The sequence below is a fragment of the Salvelinus fontinalis genome, chromosome 21, assembly GCF_029448725.1.
Source record: "Salvelinus fontinalis isolate EN_2023a chromosome 21, ASM2944872v1, whole genome shotgun sequence".
Lineage (NCBI taxonomy): Eukaryota > Metazoa > Chordata > Actinopteri > Salmoniformes > Salmonidae > Salvelinus > Salvelinus fontinalis.
This window is the reverse complement of record NC_074685.1, coordinates 49,102,156-49,116,074: the sequence shown is the minus strand read 5'-3', so window position 1 is coordinate 49,116,074 and position 13,919 is coordinate 49,102,156. Positions and strand designations below refer to the sequence as shown.

Below are 13,919 nucleotides of genomic sequence, written 5' to 3'. Positions count from 1 at the left end.
AAAGAAATAGAAGTCCCTTTGAAACAGTGGTGAAGCCTGCTACCGATACGGTGTTAAAGCAGTGGTGAAGCCTGCTACTAACACGGTGTTAAAACAGTGAAGCCTGCTACCGACACGGTGTTCAAACAGTGGTGAAGCCTGCTACTAACACAGTGTTAAAACAGTGAAGCCTGCTACCGACACGGTGTTAAAACAGTGGTGAAGCCTGCTACCGACACGGTGTTAAAACAGTGAAGCCTGCTACTAACACGGTGTTAAAACAGTGGTGAAGCCTGCTACTAACACGGTGTTAAAACAGTGAAGCCTGCTACAGACAAGGTGTTAAAACAGTGAAGCCTGCTACCGACACGGTGTTAAAACAGTGAAGCCTTCTGCCGACACGGTGTTCAAACAGTGGTGAAGCCTGCTACTAACACGGTGTTAAAACAGTGAAGCCTGCTGCCGACACGGTGTTCAAAGAGTGGTGAAGCCTGCTACTAACACGGTGTTCAAACAGTGAAGCCTGCTACCGACACGGTGTTCAAACAGTGGTGAAGCCTGCTACCGACACGGTGTTCAAGCAGTGGTGAAGCCTGCTACTAACAGTGTTAAAACAGTGGTGAAGCCTGCTACCGACACGGTGTTAAAACAGTGAAGCCTGCTACCGACACGGTGTTCAAACAGTGGTGAAGCCTGCTACCGACACGGTGTTCAAACAGTGGTGAAGCCTGCTACTAACAGTGTTAAAACAGTGAAGCCTGCTACCGACACGGTGTTAAAACAGTGAAGCCTGCTACCGACAAGGTTTTACAACAGTGGTGAAGCCTGCTACCGGCACGGTGTTCAAACAGTGGTGAAGCCTGCTACCGATACGGTGTTAAAGCAGTGGTGAAGCCTGCTACCAACAGTGTTAAAACAGTGAAGCCTGCTACCGACACGGTGTTAAAACAGTGAAGCCTGCTACCGACAAGGTTTTACAACATTGGTGAAGCCTGCTACTAACACAGTGTTCAAACAGTGGTGAAGCCTGCTACTAACAGTGTTAAAACAGTGAAGCTTGCTACCGACACGGTGTTAAAACAGTGAAGCCTTCTGCCGACACGGTGTTCAAACAGTGGTGAAGCCTGCTACTAACACGGTGTTAAAACAGTGAAGCCTGCTGCCGACACGGTGTTCAAAGAGTGGTGAAGCCTGCTACTAACACGGTGTTCAAACAGTGAAGCCTGCTACCGACACGGTGTTCAAACAGTGGTGAAGCCTGCTACCGACACGGTGTTCAAGCAGTGGTGAAGCCTGCTACTAACAGTGTTAAAACAGTGGTGAAGCCTGCTACCGACACGGTGTTAAAACAGTGAAGCCTGCTACCGACACGGTGTTCAAACAGTGGTGAAGCCTGCTACCGACACGGTGTTCAAACAGTGGTGAAGCCTGCTACTAACAGTGTTAAAACAGTGAAGCCTGCTACCGACACGGTGTTAAAACAGTGAAGCCTGCTACCGACAAGGTTTTACAACAGTGGTGAAGCCTGCTACCGGCACGGTGTTCAAACAGTGGTGAAGCCTGCTACCGATACGGTGTTAAAGCAGTGGTGAAGCCTGCTACCAACAGTGTTAAAACAGTGAAGCCTGCTACCGACACGGTGTTAAAACAGTGAAGCCTGCTACCGACAAGGTTTTACAACATTGGTGAAGCCTGCTACTAACACAGTGTTCAAACAGTGGTGAAGCCTGCTACTAACAGTGTTAAAACAGTGAAGCTTGCTACCGACACGGTGTTAAAACAGTGAAGCCTGGTACCGACAAGGTTTTACAACAGTGGTGAAGCCTGCTACCGACACTGTTATTTTACTGATTGACTGCTCGTCATACAGTGGCCTGAAGTTTTGTACCACTGGGCTTCTGATGTTTGTTTTATTGGCACTTCGAGCTGTGGTTCTATCCATGTTGGTTTTCAGTAATATCACTTAGAGCTGTGGTTCTATCCATGTTGGTTTTCAGTAATATCACTTAGAGCTGTGGTTCTATCCATGTTGGTTTTCAGTAATATCACTTAGAGCTGTGGTTCTATCCATGTAGGTTTTCAGTAATATCACTTAGAGCTGTGGTTCTATCCATGTTGGTTTTCAGTAATATCACTTAGAGCTGTGGTTCTATCCATGTTGGTTTTCAGTAATATCACTTAGAGCTGTGGTTCTATCCATGTTGGTTTCAGTAATATCACTTAGAGTTGTGGTTCTATCCATGTTGGTTTCAGTAATATCACTTAGAGCTGTGGTTCTATCCATGATATCCTCATGAAGGCTGAGAAACATTAACATGTCATAACCATATAATTGGAAAACAGGTCAATAGAAAGATTTATATTGTGTACTGTACACAGGAGACCATGGAAAAGGTTGTGGGAAACAAAATATTTTGATTTAAAAAAAAATACATATTCTGCTACACATAAAAAGTTCATGACGCACAAAGCAAAAAAACATTGGAAAAAAAGAACATGAACCAGATGTGTTCCTTGCAGCAAAATACAGCTATATGTACCGTATACATTAAAAGGGGCAATCAGCTTTTTAAACAATAACAAAGCCATTTCCCGCCACTGTTTCTGTAAAAAGCTGAGAGATTGGGCTGGAAAATGTTAAAACACTAATTCATAGAGCCATGGATGCAAGGACTGACTTTCCCACAATATCAACATTATATACTGAACAAAAATAAAACGCAATATGTAACAATTTCAAAGATTTTTGTGAGTTACAGTTCATATTAGGAAATCAGTCAATTTAAATAAACTCATTAGACCCTAATCTATGTATTTTATATAACTTGGCAGGGGTGCAGCAATGGGTGGGCCCAATGCATTCCCAGGCCCACCCTGGCTGGGGAGCCAGGCCCAGGCCCAGTCAATCAGAATTAGTTTTTCCCCACAAAAAGTCTTTATTACAGACAAAAATACTCCTCAGTTTCATCAGATGTCCGTGTGGCTGGTCTCAGATGATCCCGCAGGTGAAGAAGCCAGATGTGGAGGTCCTGGGCTGGCGTGGTTACACATGGTCTGCGGTTGTGAGGATGGTTGAACGTACTGCCAAATTCTCTAAAACGATGTTGGAGGCAGCATTCAATTATCTGGCAACAGCTCTGGTGGACATTTCTGCATTTAGCATGCCAATTGCATGCTCCCTCAAAACTTGAGACATCTGTGGCATTGTGCTGGGTGACAAAACTGCACATTTTAAAGTGGCCTTTTATTGTCCCCAGCACAAGGTGCACCTGTGTAATGAGCATGCTGTTTAATCAGCTTCTTGATATGCCACATCTGTCAGGTGGATGGATTATCTTGGCAAAGGAGAAATGCTCACTAACAGTGATGTAAACACATTTGTGCACAACATTTGAGAAAAATGATATTATTTGTGCGTATAGAACATTTGGGGGATTTTTTATTTCAGCTCATGAAAAATTGGACCAACACTACATATTGCATTTATATTTTTGTTCAGTATAGTTGTATATTTTGAGCTGTGCTCCTAAAAAAGTGTGCAAATGTGTTGTAGAAACCAACACCCACAGCTTGCATTCTCCAGAGAAAAAAAACAGTTTTAATGCAGTAGTTTGATGCTCTGAAATGCGATAATTTGAGTGACCTGTGAAGGAAGATTTTATATTTGTGCTTTTCTAATAACCAATTCGACTGGGTTCATGCAAGTGACTGATTGATCGTGCCTGGGAGGAATCCTCACCATCAGTATAAGCAATTTGGAAGTACGCCCAGAACATTGTTTTGAGAACGGAAAGGGATATCTCAGTTTCAAGGTCTCAGCTTGAGGAAAAAAGGCCTCGTGAGGTATTGGTCTTTCACATACATGAACCAAAAGTTAATGATTAATTAATTATGAATAAATGTAAATCATGCAAATATAACTTGTCCGTGTAAGCAGTATATAAGAGAACTAACGGGACTGCCCCGGCAAGGCTCCCGACCGACGTGTACTATGGTGCATTACGTTTTGTTGGAACCTCTCCAGCTTGCTGATAATAAAGAATGATTCATTTAATATTGACGTCAGGTGTCCCTGGTGGTAATTTCAACGACAGACCCTTCAAAAGTTGCAACACAGAAAAATGGATGAAAGAACAACATAGCCGTAGGTAATAAATACTCTTCACATTAAAATAGTAAAACTATTGCCATGTGTTTTTCATTGAGTCCATATTGCATACAGACATAGATATACGGTTGTCATGACACCGCAATGGTAGCTCATGTTAGGATATGTGAAACAGCCCTCAGAATCTGAAGGCCAACAGAGCTGCTGGGGTCCAAGCTGCTCTCAGAATCTGAAGGCCAACAGATCTGCTGGGGTCCAAGCTGCCCTCAGAATCTGAAGGCCAACAGACCTGCTGGGGTCCAAGCTGCTCTCAGAATCTGAAGGCCAACAGACCTGCTGGGGTCCAAGCTGCTCTCAGAATCTGAAGGCCAACAGATCTGCTGGGGTCCAAGCTGGTCTCAGAATCTGAAGGCCAACAGATCTGCTGGGGTCCAAGCTGCCCTCAGAATCTGAAGGCCAACAGACCTGCTGGGGTCCAAGCTGCCCTCAGAATCTGAAGGCCAACAGAGCTGCTGGGTTCCGTGTGCATTGTGCCCAGTGTTACATTTAACAAAAGTAACGTGTTACTTTACAATATTACTTTGCATTGTAACGCCTTATATAACACTCGTTATGTTATTTTGCGTTACTTTCACGATACATTCACTAGTTTCTCTTTTCATCTGTGCTTAAATTAGCCAAATACACTGAGTGAACAAAACATTAGGAACACCTGCACTGTCCATGACAGACTGACCAGGTGGAAGTTATGATCCCCTATTGATGTCACGTTGATGTCAGTGTAGATGAAGGGGGCGAGACGGGGTTAAAGAAGGATTTTTAAACCTCGAGACAATTGAGACATGGATTGTGTGTGTGTGTGTGCCATTCCGAGGGTGAATAGGCAAGACAAGATATGCCTTTGAACTGGGTATGGTAGTAGGTGCCAGGCGCACCGTTTACAGTGTGTCAAGAACTGCAATGCTGCTGGGGATTTCTCGCTCAACAGTTTCCCGTGTGTATCAAGAATGGTCCACCACCCAAAGGACATCCAGCCAACGGCAGGCCAGTGGTCGAAAGCAGGTCATTGATGAAAGAGGACAGAGGAGGCTGACAATAATTTTACAGTTAGTCAACTGACATAATAATAATAATGCACAACTTGACACAACTGTAGGAAGCATTGGAGTCAACATGGGCCAGCATCTCTGTGGAACGGTTACAAAACCTTGTAGAGTCCATGCTCTGACGAATTGAGTCTGTTCTGAGGGCAAAAGGGGGTGCAACTCAATATTAGGAAAGTTTTCCTAATGTTTTGTCCACTCAGTGTACACTGCAAGTCAAACATCTGTACAGATATCCTATCTTTCCATTCAAAATCTCTCTCTCGAACCACCAGTTCTGGTTAGACCGCACGTACACGAACCCACATGTACACAAAGTAACTATTTTTATATTACCCAGTTTTAAAAAGTAACGCGTTATATTACTAGTTACTAAACAACAAAAAAGCAATCTGATTACATAAGATGTTACTTTTGTAAAGATCCTAGCGGCCATATCAAAGTGTTGTGGCGTTTCGGGTGGCCATTGCAAGGTTCTTGAGCGAGAATCGAACTTGGCATCCTAAGGGCAATAGACAGACGTGTTACCACACGCTCCAGGGGGCTCTAATCAGTCTTATCAATGACAGGTTGGTTACAGTAGGAATGTAAAGCCTTTACAGCTCAAAGACACCTACCAAGAGAGAGTCTCTCAAAGCAAGCCGGACTTCCTATTTAACTCACATCATCAGGAGTGCATATGAGGCTGAGCTCTGACGGTGACTTTTCTTTTCAACAGCTGTGAGACGACACAGCTGTTGAACTACGCTTGTTTTCTATGGCACGGGGATGAGGTTTATGCTTGCAATAATATTTATCTTTACTAGAAAACACGGCTGGGAGTAAAAAAAAAAAAACGTTTCGTGACATGTGCTTTACATTTTCTCCACAAACATATCGTACTTAACTAAAATATAGCGGGAGAGCGCTGTGCCTGGCGGGCGCCAATGTTAACGTACGCTGTCATCACCCTGGCGGAGGACATCTTCTCTTGGCTAATCACTAATGCCGGGGATCTAAACACAGTCCTCTAGTCTAATGAGCCGTAATCATTTAAAGCTGCCATCTGCAGTTGCTACATTCATTTTTGGACATTTTTGGAAAATTGACCTATTGATTCTTGAAGAATATATTTTATGAATGCCTCATAAACTTAGTTCAACTGCCGTACCCCATTAGAACCCCAAATATAAGCTTGTTTTATTCCAATGTTTGTAAACAAAGTAACTGTAAACAAACACTACATAGCCTCATAACATGGTTCAAACTATAATTTTGATATCATGTATGGTCAGTCCTTGCATCCATAGCTCTGTCTATGAATTTGAGAGTGGTTTCTCCAGCCTCATCAACAGCTTTTTACAGAAACAGGGGTGGGGGGGAAATGCTGCGTTATCGTTTCAACTTCTGATTGCCCCTTTAAATCATCCCTTTTGTATAGAGAGGAGCGGCGGCCTCTCCATCTCTTTGACGTCTAGAACAGAGAGTGAGACAGAGACCGTCATGCTAGATTGTCTACAGTGCAGTAGACCACAGTGAATGTTCACTAGTTTCATTTGTACAGTGTTCATATTCTGAACACTGGTTTCATTTGTACAGTGTTCATAATCTGGAGTCTGGTTTTATTTGTACAGTACAGTGTTAGTGTTCTGGACACAACGGGAGCAGAATATTGATTTAGAAACCTGGTTGTGTGGGGCTAGATTACTTCTCAGACCACTTTGTCATCAGTACTGGGTCATGCCAACTCCTTCTGCCCAGGACACACTAATGTCATCACTTCTGAAAAGCCAAACAATGGTCCTATACTACCCTAATAAAGGACTTGGAGATGAAGACTTCATAGTTCATAGTGATCACTTCATGGTGGTAAGAATTTCAATGAAACTGTCCCTTGTACTGCAGTCCTTCACGTAGTAACAGATCAAATCAAAGTGTATTTGTCACGGGCGCCAAATACAACAGGTGTAGTAGACCTTACAGTGAAATGCTGAATACAACAGGTGTAGTAGACCTTACAGTGAAATGCTGAATACAACAGGTGTAGTAGACCTTACAATGAAATGCTGAATACAACAGGTGTAGTAGACCTCACAGTGAAATGCTGAATACAACAGGTGTAGTAGACCTCACAGTGAAATACTGAATACAACAGGTGTAGTAGACCTCACAGTGAAATGCTTACTTACAGGCTCTAACCAATAGTGCGAAAAAAAATGTGTGTGTGTGTGTGTGTGTGTGTGTGTGTGTGTGTGTGTGTGGGTAAGTAAAGAAATAAGACAGTAAAATGACATTTGAAAATAACAGTAGCAAGGCTATATACAGACACCGGTTAGTCAGGCTTATTGAGGTAGTATATACATGTAGATGTGGTTAAAGTGACTATGCATATATGATGAACAGAGAGTAGCAGTAGCGTAAAAAGAGGAGTTGGCGGGTGGTGGGTGGCGGGACACAATGCAGATAGCCCGGTTAGCCAATGTGCGGGAGCACTGGTTGGTCGGCCCAATTGAGGTAGTATGTACATGAATGTATAGTTAAAGTGACTATGCATATAAGATAAACAGAGAGTAGCAGCAGCTAACATCGGCTTCAGTAGTTCAGATCCCACATGCTTTTTGTTACGGCTTTTCATTTTATGACGAAAATAAACCTAATCCTGCAACACTCGAAGTAAATCCACTGTTATCAATGAAAACAATTTCCAGCAGGTTTTATTAGCCCTAATATTTACTAGCCTAATTAAAATGTCTGGAGGACACGTTGACGTTACACTGTGTTGATATAATTACAACAAATTCTGAGCGAGCAGACCGAAAAATTCAGTCGCAAAAAAAAGACTGGCTCCAAAATGAAACGATCCATAAGTTTCCATCTTGGGACTCCCCCTGTCAGTCCCAGCAGTGCATGTCTTTCACAGTTGAGCTCCTGGAGCCCGGCTCCGGCTTTAAATCAAGCCCCCGTTAGAAGTGCTGCGCTTCCGGGCCCACGCTTGGTCGCGCTCCCTCAAGGCAGACTCTGTATCTACAACCTTGCCTGAAGAACTCATTAGAGCCACTGGAGGAATGAGCTCCCCTGTCATGATGTACAGTCCCCCCCCCCCCCCCCCCCCCGCCTGTGTGTGTGTGTGTGTGTGTGTGTGTGTGTGTGTGTGTGTGTGTGTGTGTGTGTGTGTGAGAAAGGTATGTTGGTGGGCGAGACGGGGGGGCGGACTCCCACTTACTTGAAGTTGTCGTCCTCTACGAACTTCTGAAGCTCCTCGATATAGCGCACGGACATTAAATACTTCTGAACATGGGGGAGTGTCACCAGGTGATCTGTGAAGGGGGGAAGTGGTATGGGGGAGGGAGAGAGGGTAGCAGGAAGACAAAAAACAGAGTAAGACCAGAGAGACCAAAAGAGAGAGAGACAGTGAGAGAGAGACGGTTTGGAACACTTCATTGTCTTCCTCTTATGTGTTATTTGTTGAGCTACATTTACTGCAACACGGATAGCAGTATCTCCTCCTAACCCCTCCCATCGGCAACAGTCTCCTCCTAACCCCTCCCATCGGCACCAGTCTCCTCCTAACCCCTCCCATCGGCAACAGTCTCCTCCTAACCCCTCCCATCGGCAACAGTCTCCTTCTAACCCCTCCCATCGGCAACAGTCTCCTAACCCCTCCCATCGGCACCAGTCTCCTCCTAACCCCTCCCATCGGCACCAGTCTCCTCCTAACCCCTCCCATCGGCAACAGTCTCCTAACCCCTCCCATCGGCACCAGTCTCCTCCTAACCACTCCCATCGGCAACAGTCTCCTAACCCCTCCCATCGGCAACAGTCTCCTAATTCCTCTAATCAGCAGCACTCTACTTCTAACGCAAATGAACATCTGAGAAGTCTGGGTAATCCTTCCCCCGTTCTCTCCTCAAAGTCTGGTCCGAGTGAAACAAATGGCTAGCGCCTAGCCGTCAGTACGTGAGAGACATGGCGTGTAAGCTCTGGGGGCGAACACTGAGCGGTTTGGTTGTTGCATTTTAATGCTGTTACCAGCTGTCGTAGGGAGTTAAGGTTGTACATGTGTGCATTTCGGGCCCCATGCGGTTGCCATCTTGTTCGGGCCCTGGGGAAGTTCTCGGAACCTCGCTGGCATTGGCCTTGCCGCTCGTCTCTGTGTGCGTCGATGAGGGATTTACTTTATTTAAACCAACTCCGCTAACAATGATGCCATGGCAGCGAGGCCAACTACAACTGGAATTAATAACCTGTCCTTCGTGTCACTGTGCTTGTTCTTTACTCTGCACAACATTTCATATACACTGTAAAAGTCTTATGTCAGGCCAGGATTTGACGGGCTTGCATAAACATTATTGCAACACTTTTAGGGTTCATGAGCTCAGTCTTGTTGCAGTAGAAGAGACATCTTGGATCCGAGATCTGTTCCACAGTTCCAATGTAGAAATGAGGAGTAAACATGTGCCAGTGTTGCCTAACTAAAAGGCCTTTCGGTCTATCAGTACCCTCTAGAGAATGTTGAGAAAGTTGCCGAGCGTTCCTTTAGCATATGCATCAGATATCAATCTAAAAAAAATAACAATAGTTATTTGTTTACATAGAGTCGAGGATATGTTTTGTATAATTCTACAAAGTCACAGAAAAAGCGTAGGCCTATAACTTAGTTTAGTTTCTATTACGATAAAAACATCACAGTGTAGTCCATTTGATCGACTTTACTTGTAGATTTGATTAGTAAGAGAGTTATAGGAACTAATAAAGTCCAGTTACAGCTTATTTTGACAAATTAGAAACTAAAAAGATAAGACAAAGCAAACCCACAGCGTGAGCTGTGATTGCAAATTGTTATTGAATTCCTAACCATACCACGTGGAGCATTGGCTACACGGATGAAAATGGTTAAACTCTGAGACTATCGATCCCTACAGGATAAGAGCAAATCTTAGATACTAACTACTAGTCTGCAGCTAGAAATGATGTAAACCTGGGATGCAAAGACCGACAACCGCCGAAACATCTATTCTATGAGAACATTTCTGAAGGGTACTCTGAAGTATCCATTCTAACCACAAAATACTTTGATCTTCAGGGAAACCAAAAGAGAGAGAGAAGGATGAACTGACTCTCCAGCAGACGGACTGACAATTCCAACAGAGATCACGACGACACCTGGGCGTAAATATATATTGATTGTAGTTATTCCCGAATGAGTGAGCGTTCATGTGCAAAGGATTAACATTTCAATTAATATAATTATCAACTGTGTAGTGACTGCTTTTGTCTTTCCTGCTCAGTCCACACCCACTTCCCTTTGTCCACCAAGCCGTCATATCGGCTTAGCCCACTAGGGAACCTCCCCTATCATTTGTTAGTAACAGATCTACTGTTTGTGCATTTCTGTGATTATTTAGTTAGTTAGTAAATAAATTATTAAGACAATTGCTGTATGGATGATTCATAGTAAAGGCTGGGTTCGTGCAGATAACCAACCATTTACGACATTTGGAATGAGACTGACGTGAGGTAAAGGATAATTCATCAATAAAAATACTAATTGATCAGATATTAAAATATCTGAAAGTTATATTAGGAAAATTATAACTTTGTAATCTGAAGATTATCCTTGGTGCCCCGACTTCCTAGTTAATTACAGTTACATGATTAGTTTAATCACGTAATAATAATTACAGAGAATTGATTTGATAAAATAAGTCTTCACTTTAAATGATGCCAAAGACACGACGGTCCGTACTGTGAGACGCCTAAGACAGCACTACAGGGATACAGGCCGGACAGCTGATCGTCTTCGCAGTGGCAGACCACGTGTAACAACACCTGCACAGGATCGGTACATCTGAACATCACACCTGCGGGACAGGGACAGGATGGCAACAACAACTGCCCGAGTTACACCAGGAATACACAATCCCTCCATCAGTGCTCAGACTGTCCGCAATAGGCTGAGAGAGGCTGTACTGAGGGCTTGTAGGCCTGTTGTAAGGCAGGTCCTCACCAGACATCCCCGGCAACAACGTCGCCTATGGGCACAAACCCACCGTCGCTGGACCAGACGGGACTGGCAAAAAGTGCTTTTCACTGACGAGTCGCAGTTTTGTCTCACCAGGGGTGATGGTCGGATTCGCATTTATTGTCAAAGGAATGAGCGTTACACCGAGGCCTGTACTCTGGAGCAGGATCGATTTGGAGGTGGAGGGTCCATCGTGGTCTGGGGTGGTGTGTAACAGCATCATCGGACTGAGCTTGTGGTCATTGCAGGCAATCTCAATGCTGTTACAGGGAAAACATCCTCCTCCCTCATGTGGTACCCTTCCTGCAGGCTCATCCTGACATGACCCTCCAGCATGACAATGCCACCAGCCATACTGCTCGTTCTGTGTGTGATTTCCTGCAAAACAGCGTAGAGCCCAGATCTCAATCCCACTGAGCACGTCTGGGACCTGTTGAATCGGAGGGTGATGGCTAGGACCATTCCCCCCAGGAATGTCTGGGAACTTGCAGGTGCCTTGGTGGAAGAGTGGGGTAACATCTCACAGCAATAACTGGCAAATCTGGTGCAGTCCATAAGGAGATGCACTGCAGTACTTAATGCAGCTGGTGGCCACACCAGATACTGACTGTTACTTTTGATTTTGAACCCCCCCCCCCCCCCCCCTTTGTTCAGGGACACATTATTAAATTTCTGTTAGTCACATGTCCATGGAACTTGTTCAGTTTACGGTTCGGTTGTTGAATCTTGTTATGTTCCTACAAATATTTACACGTGTTAAGTTTGCTGAAAATAAACAGAGTTGATAGTGAGAGAACGTTTCTTTTTATTGGTGAGTTTATATAGCCTTCTGTCGCTGAAACAAGCCTGTTGGTTTCACCTCTGCTGCTGCTAACATGCATAGAATAACTGATATAACATACCATATAGCGGGCTTTCCTTCTTTCCACCATGTATTTCTTAACCTGGCATCCGTTGAGCACAACAATTTATTTTTTGCGTGGCCGAAGCTGACTTGTCTGTAAAAACGAGGGAAATGTTGTACTCTTACCATATTTACAGGACATCTGCAGGTCAGAGATCACCCTCAGCAAATTGTTCATCTGATTGGTCCTCTGCTCGGTCTCGATGATGCTATCCGACGCCGGATAGGCCGAGTCGATGTAGATCATGTCCAATAGGTAGATACCTGAAGGGGGAGAGGGGAGGGACCAGAAGAAGGGAAGGAGTTAGTCAGATCATGTGCCCAGCTTCATTAATATTAATTGTGACAGACATACAGTATCTTGGTTAGATAAGTATTCATACATGTTTGAATCACCTTTGGCAGCGATTACAGCTGTGAGTCTTTCTGGGTAAGTCTAAGAGCTTTGCACACCTGGATTGTAAAATATTTAAAATTCTTCAAGCTCTGTCAAGTTGGTTGTTGATCATTGCTAGACAGACATTTTCAAGTATTGCCACAGATTTTCAAGCCGATTTAAGTCAAAACGGTAACTAGGCCACTTAGGGATATTCAATGTTGTCTTGGTAAGCAACTCCAGTGTATATTTGGCCTTGTGTTTTAGGTTATTGTCCTGCTGAAATGTGAATTAATCTCCAGCCACCACCATTCTTGAAAATATGAAGAGTGGTACTCAGTGATATGATGTGTTGGATTTGCCCCAAACATAACGCTTTGTATTCAGGACAAAGTGAATTTCTTTGACACATTTTGTTGCAGTATTACTTTAATGCCTTGTTGCAAACAGGATGCATGTTTTTGAATATTTGTTATTCTGTACAGGGTTCCTTCTTTTCACTTGGTAAATTAGGATAGTATTGTAGAGTAACTACAATGTTGTTGATCCATCCTCAGGTTTCTCCTATCACAGCCATTAAACTCTGTAACCGTTTAAAAAAAATCACCATTGGTCTCATTGTGAAATCCCTGAGCGATTTCCTTCCTCTCCAGGAACTGAGTTAGGAAGGACACCGGTATCTTTGTAATGACTGGGTGAATTGATACCATCCACATAATACAATTAACAACTGCACCAATAAAGGACATTTATTTTAGAATAAAAAAATAAAAAATATGAAATAGCGCCCCCTTCTGTGCACATTCGGTAATACCGTATACCCCAGTATGGTACAGAAACGGTATGAACATCTGCATAACACCCAGCCATATTGAGGAGCTGTGTTGAGTACTGGAGCGTGTCACTCCTCGTAGTCCAGCTCAAACCACATTATTCCACTATAGTCTTATGTTGTACGTCTGCTTGGTTTTCCATTCACCTTTCCTCCTAAACTCAACCTGGTTGAACCAGACTGAAACGCTGTGCTCACAGTGCTTTAACCAGGCTACCTTAACCTGGTTGAAGCAGACAAACGCTGTGCTCACAGTGCTTTAACCAGGCTATCTTAACCTGGTTGAACCAGACTGAAACGCTGTGCTCACAGTGCTTTAACCAGGCTATCTTAACCTGGTTGAAGCAGACTGAAACGCTGTGCTCACAGAGCTTTAACCAGGCTATCTTAACCTGGTTGAAGCAGACTGAAACGCTGTGCTCACAGAGCTTTAACCAGGCTATCTTAAGCTGTCCGTGGACATCACATACTGTTGTGTACAGTACTCTTTAGTCTTGTTCTGTTGTTAACCTTTACATACCTTTAGTTCATATAGGCTCTTTGTTCCAGATGTGTCTGTTGTTAACCTTTAGTTCTTATAGACTTTGTTCCAGACGTGTCTGTTGTTAACCTTTAG

At 43.8% G+C, this 13,919-nt stretch overlaps 1 protein-coding gene across 5 annotated transcripts in view; it reads right to left on the bottom strand.

Annotated features, from left to right (window-relative positions):
* LOC129819054 (ras-specific guanine nucleotide-releasing factor RalGPS1-like) overlaps positions 1-13,919 on the bottom strand; it is a 273,360-nt gene that overhangs the window by 41,684 nt on the left and 217,757 nt on the right. For all 5 annotated transcript variants that reach the window (XM_055875573.1, XM_055875575.1, XM_055875572.1 and 2 more), the window contains 2 exons: positions 12,222-12,359; positions 8,393-8,486 (listed from right to left, as the gene is read on the bottom strand). In XM_055875573.1, coding sequence (XP_055731548.1) covers positions 8,393-8,486; positions 12,222-12,359 — 232 coding nt within the window. The remainder of the gene's footprint in view (positions 1-8,392; positions 8,487-12,221; positions 12,360-13,919) is intronic.